General features: G+C 40.4%; 1 protein-coding gene across 2 annotated transcripts; it reads right to left on the bottom strand.

The window, feature by feature from the left end:
• Positions 1-1,415: 1,415 nt before the first annotated feature.
• LOC123401099 (thiosulfate/3-mercaptopyruvate sulfurtransferase 1, mitochondrial-like) lies at positions 1,416-5,595 on the bottom strand. 2 transcript variants are annotated; one of them, XM_045094820.1, is made up of 11 exons: positions 5,214-5,595; positions 4,852-4,911; positions 4,702-4,764; positions 4,367-4,491; positions 3,392-3,605; positions 3,250-3,309; positions 2,885-2,943; positions 2,331-2,412; positions 2,179-2,242; positions 1,880-1,947; positions 1,416-1,795 (listed from the first exon to the last, which is right to left on the bottom strand). In XM_045094820.1, the coding sequence occupies exons 1-11, from the start codon at positions 5,280-5,282 to the stop codon at positions 1,685-1,687; spliced, it is 975 nt and encodes a 324-aa protein (XP_044950755.1). In that variant the 5' UTR covers positions 5,283-5,595; the 3' UTR covers positions 1,416-1,684. The 2 variants fall into 2 exon arrangements, with proteins under 2 accessions (XP_044950755.1, XP_044950756.1); XM_045094821.1 differs by having other exon boundaries at positions 3,392-3,554; positions 5,214-5,594.
• Between the last annotated feature and the right edge of the window lie 407 nt (positions 5,596-6,002).

Here is a 6,002-nt window from a genome sequence, read left to right as displayed (position 1 = left end):
TTTCAAGTTTAACTCAAGTATGAGATCCTCAACATTAGTGTTAACTAGCTGCATATGTTCCTCTCTTAGCGGTTGTTCAGCAGAAATAAGTCAAGTATGAGAATTTCAGACTTAAGCCAATAAGTCCAAACAATCAAATAATCTAGAATAGCTTTAATAGTAACAATACTACTTATTCCGCAAAAAAATAGTAATAGTACTACTTGCATCGATCTCAAGGCTTTGGAAGACTTTCTTGTTCCTTGCATCCCAAATCTTCTATAGAAGATGGTCTCATCCTCAAGGTTGTTGAAGTGCGTATGTGGATTGTCCGGTCCTTTCCATCAGTTTGAATTTTTGGAGCAACTGGCTGGAGCATGAATTCAATATGTTTTTCGATCCAAAAGGTCTTGAGTTCAAGACTCTGCCAAAGCAGTATTAAAAAAATGATTCTACGACCTACATTGATTCTACGTCTAGAGACTAAAATAGACTAGACGTAAGGGGGTCTTGTTGTTTGTCTCTCTCCATTAGTTTGGATTTTTTGGTTGCGTTGGCTAGTGCATGAATCTTAACATGGTATCAGAATCCGAGGTCTTGAGTTCAAGCCCTAGCTTTCATAATGTATCCAAAAATTGATGATGTCCGCCTTTGTTCACGTATAGGCCTCTTGAGTCATACATCTGAGTCTATTTACATGTTGACTTTACACATGGCACTTGAGAGGGGTGTTAAAGTGTATATGTGGATTGTCTGACCCTTTTAATCAGTTCAGACGTTTGGTTGCGTTGGCTAGCGCATGAAGCTTAACATAGTATCGGGGCCGAGGTCTTGAGTTCAAATCGTGTTTTTTTGCAACTTACCCAAAAATTGTAGTTGTCCACCCCCCTTTGTGTCCACTTATAGGCCTCTTGAGTCATACCACTGAGTCTATTCACGTGTTGACTTTTCACGTCACACATGAGAGGGGGTGTTGAAGTGTATATGTGGATTGTCTGATCCTTTTCATCAATTCGGACTTTTGGCTGCGTTGGCTACCGCATGAAGCTTAACATGGTATCAGGGCCGAGGTCTTGAGTTCAAATCCTGGCTTTTACAATTTATCCAAAAAAATGAAGGAGTGTTGAAGTGTATATGTGCATTAAGGTTAACAATGGTCACATAGCGGACATGACATGTTGACTTCTCGTGTGGTTCTCGTGCCACACGAGAGAGGATGTGTTAAAGTGTATATGTGCATGAAGGTTAACAATGGTCACAAAACGGACATGACATGTTGACTTTTCACGCCACATGTGAGAAGGGGTGTTAAAGTGTATACGTGGATTGTTTGATCATTTTTATCAGTTCGGATTTTTGGTTGCATTGGCTAGCGCGGGTTGAAATTTTGATCAGTTGCTCCACACTCGCTGTGCACAACTCCAAAACATAATCAATTCAGACGAATAATCTTGTTTTCAAATGAAGATTTCGTTAAGTACAACATTATTGCAAAATTAATGTTGAGCTCCCAAAAATTGCCGCAGGATTTCCACGTTATCGGCCTATAGCCATTGGCCATGTACAATAGGTATCTCCCTTTTCCCCTATAGCCTTTGTACCGACTTTGGTGCAAGGTTTGCTACAGAGAAGTATCATTGTGATGACGACTGAGCTGAATGCTGCAGAATGCAACACCTGCATTCATCACTACAGAATGGTTGATTTAAGGGGAAGTTGAAGCAACTTTTGGGTAATCACTATCGGGCTGCGCTTCCCATTCTGTCCAAGATCCGTCATAAACTGGAACGTCATGCTTGCCGACTCTATAGAGCCCCTGTAAAGAGATATTGTTAGAGACTGCTGGGCAGGGTCAACGTCTCAAAGATATATCCAAGAAGAGCATGCAAGATTTCCAGACCAGGGCAAGTATGCAGGCAGTTACGCCAGATCCACATGTGACGACAATCGGGTGATCAAGCGAAATCCCTGGAGAAACATCAGACAATATGCTATTATTGCTATTGCTTGGTGAACTTGATGTACACATACAGCATCCCTAAGCAGATTATGCTTCTTAGGTCAGAAGATCAAATATTGTTCTACTTTCAGTATTGTACAGATTGTGGAAGTATTTTTTTCTTGCACAGTAAAGGGTTAAAGGCCATGGGTAAACTACGAGTTTCGGACTAGAACTGTTAGATGAAACAGAATGCAGACCTGCTTGCTCAAACTTATTTGATAAATCATCTGCAGGGAGGAGCATTTGTGCACTATCAAACATCTGGGAGAAGACCAAACAGTGTCAATTCTTTGGTATTTGTGGTTATCCAAGTATTATGTGATATATTGCACAGTTGCACTATACCAACCTCAGGGAATGGAACACATTTAGTTCCAGGTATATGCCCACTTCTTACTCCTTCCCTTGGTTCTGGCATTACGCCATCAAATCTGCGAATGAAATTTCTAAATCATTTCATGACAACAATAAGAAACTAGAGATAACTTTTGGGGGAGATCCACAAGAATAAGAAATGTCATCATGTTTAGTTACATTAAGTTTTGAAGGTAGACACATAAGACAAAAACCTTTAATAGAACGTGAGATGAACCATAATATCTGTGTGAACCACAAATACCATTGTCATCAACTTTTTCATATTAAAGGAAATCTTTAAACTTCGTTATTGCAAGAAAGTTGTACGCTACATTAATTATGATTAGAGCTTCAATAATCTGCTCTTCCAATCAGAATATTCACATAATGAAAGTTAAGAGATTTTACCTGCCCATTGATCGGGCAGCTACATTTTGTTTTCTCAAACACGCGTTGTTTTGTCTTAGATAGAGAAAGCAAGATGGCGCAAAATTTTACAGCTGAGAAAAAGCCTAAGCTAGCAAATAGTTAAAAGAAAGAGGTTACCTGCCCTTCGCTCGGGCATCAACTACTTGGTGAACCTTAGCAGCTGTGTTGTGTTTGACCTGTTTACACAGACAGAATGGCTCAACATACACCCTGATAATCAAGATACTTGTGTGCCACTGAGTTATATCATCTTCATATTTTTCAAATATTACAAAAGGTAAAATCTTTTCAGGATACTTAAAAGAAATATCATGACATATAAACAATCCCAACTAACAATGATGTGAGCAATCCATGATCCGGTTTATTATTTATCTGCATCTATATGGACGCAAGAAAGTTTCAGGTAAAACAAAGCGACTTAGAGAAAGTTTCAGTTAAAACAAAGCGACTTAGGTTTTCAGTTAAGATGGATAGCAAACCTTTTCTAGTGTCCAGAATAGCTGAGGTCGAAACTCTGTCTGAAATGTAGCAGCATTTGTCTGCAAAAATGAAAGCATAATTACTCAGTAAGAAAAACGAGTTGACGGTAAGATAGCCATACCATCTTAAGAGATATCTTACCGATTCACCATTATAAGCTGATTCAACAGCACTATTAGCAGCTCTGTACTTCAGAACTGCATCATCAAGGCAGCTGCTTCCAAGACTGAATCCAGAAGCTTGCCACTGAGGGAAACCTCCATCTAAGACCCAAACTTTATCGTGTCCAAGAACTCTGAACATCCTTTTAGTTGATGCATGACGCATAAAACTCATCAGTTTTTGCATATAGGCCCTGTTTGGATACTCTAGCTTAGCTAGTGGTTAGAGTTAGTTTCTAGCTCATGACTAACCCTAAACTAACTCTAGCCAAATAGGTGTTTGGATGGAAGGGTTAGATTGACAATAGATGCACTTTATGGAAAGAGAAAAGTGATTTTTTAATGAGCCCCATGAGAACTAGCTCCAATTAGCATCTCTTGGCTGGTGGGAGAGAGAGAGAAAAATATTTTTTAATGAACCCCATGAGAACTAGCTCCAATTAGCACCTCTTGGGTGGGATAGTTTTTTTGGATGGGTTAGATGCAACTAGCTCCAATCTAACCCTTATGTTTGGATACTTTAGGGCTAGTTGAACCCAAACTAGCTCAAACTAACTCTAGCCCATGGAACCAAACAGGGCCATAGAGGTTGAAATGTTACTTAAGTAAGGCAGAGAATGACGTCAGGCATGTTTGCCAGGTAAACTTCGAGTGTGTCTGTGTTTATTCATTCACGCAGTTAACCTTTTGTTGAATAGAGACAGATTCAATGTGCCTTGTGCGACACACCAAAATAGATAAAACCATGACATTGCAGCCTTTAAATTTGAGGCATGATATTCGCCATAATCGAGAATTATTTATCATGTCTTCCCATTGCATGTATACTTCATTATTTTTATCTCATGTTCAAAACTATAGTGCTTAAAGTAAGCTATCATAATTCTCTGTGCATTGGCGACTTTAGCAGATTTTTTCATTTAATTAAAGTCAATTAATGCAGCATCCTGCTTACCACCAAACACGAGGTGCACTGAAGAAGCCCTTTCCATCATAAACAATAACTTTATCATGGTTATTGATACCAAGTGCAGAAACAGCCGCTGCAAAAGCCTCTTCTGATGGCAGCATGTGTGGCAACTGAAACAATTGCATCCAGTAAAAATAAGTCAAATGTCTATATCCGTATGCTGGTGTGCATACGGTGAAAGACCGAAGACAGAAAATCATTGTATTAGAACAATTCCCAATTCGCCATAACTCCAAGAAAAGAAACTGTTGGTTCTTATTTACTCGAGTCAAAAGATTGCGCAAACGAGAAACGAATTACAATCTGGAAGCATTTCTCACATCAGTCGCCCGATCGACGATTCCATCGATGTCGAAGAACAGCGCGCCGGGAATATGGGCCACCTGATCATATCCGAATATCTTAGCTGGGAGAAACATTGCCACAAAAGGGGAGGAACAATGAACATTACGGCTGTTCCAGAAAGAAACCTGGTATTCTTGCCATGGGTCCCTGCTCTCATGTGGCATGTACCAGGAAGCATCCAATACCTGAAACAGAGTTAGTCCAATGTTAAAAACAACACAGGTTCACCTTAATCCTTTCTTGGACACAACAAGAATGCTATAAAAACATCATGGCAGAGAGTAAAATAACAGTGGTAATAAATAATTAAGTCACAGTTGCTTCTGATGGTAATCAGCAGAGTCTCCCACGCACAATGAGGATAAACTGGATGATGAGAAATCAAGAACAGACCGCTGAACTGTTTGACTGCTAACAAAGAAAGGAGATTGATATTCCTCCCAGAACAGAAGGGGGGAAACGAGAAGCAGACGAGAGATTACTTCACCTTGATATCGGGCTGCCCTAGGTGCTGCTGCAGCCATTGCGCAGAAACAACCGGATCGTCCTGCGCCATTGGCCGCCGAGCTGCCTGCTGCGAGGGCAGAGAGATTGGGGAGCGGAGCTTTGCAGGTCAACGGACGCAGGGCCAAGAAGTATTTTTCTTTTTAACGGCAGAGGCCAGGGGGGCAAGAAGATTGGGGCTCTCGCCTTGGCTGTCTCGAGGATTTGTGTTTCCAGGAAGGGTGGAGATGTAGATATGGCCGCCGCCCGCCGGAGCCGATTTGGATTCGAAATTACTCTGGAGACGATTGTTCCTCGTACAGTACGATTTTCGTACGACCAAGTCGATGGCTCCAGCCTACAGACGAGATGTGATCCATGGCCACTATTTTGTGTCGTATTGAAATCGTACTGAAAATATACTACTCCAAACATAACGGAGGGAGTAGTACTGTGAGTAGTATTTATTCTAAATTAATGATTTTTGAGGAAATTCTAAATTGAGGGATTAGATGATTTGTTTCACTTTATTTAGGATTTGATGATTTGCCCTACCATTGTTTCAATGGCTAGTGAACCCGACCCCGTCAATCTAGGGGGAGGTGCACGTGATCAAACGGAGAGATAAAGTGTAGCAAGTAATCAATGTTCTTGCTATGTTTTCTTTTTATACTCAATAAACTTTATTGACTGACAAAGAACAAGACGAGAGTGTTATTCGTGCCTCTGTTTTAGACAACACAGTCCAAACATAACAAGTTTTACATTTGTGATTGAAATCAACATGATGTTT

This window comes from Hordeum vulgare, chromosome 6H (genome assembly GCF_904849725.1).
Source record: "Hordeum vulgare subsp. vulgare chromosome 6H, MorexV3_pseudomolecules_assembly, whole genome shotgun sequence".
NCBI lineage: Eukaryota > Viridiplantae > Streptophyta > Magnoliopsida > Poales > Poaceae > Hordeum > Hordeum vulgare.
The sequence above is the reverse complement of the archived record's forward strand: the minus strand, read 5'-3'. Positions and strand labels throughout refer to the sequence as shown.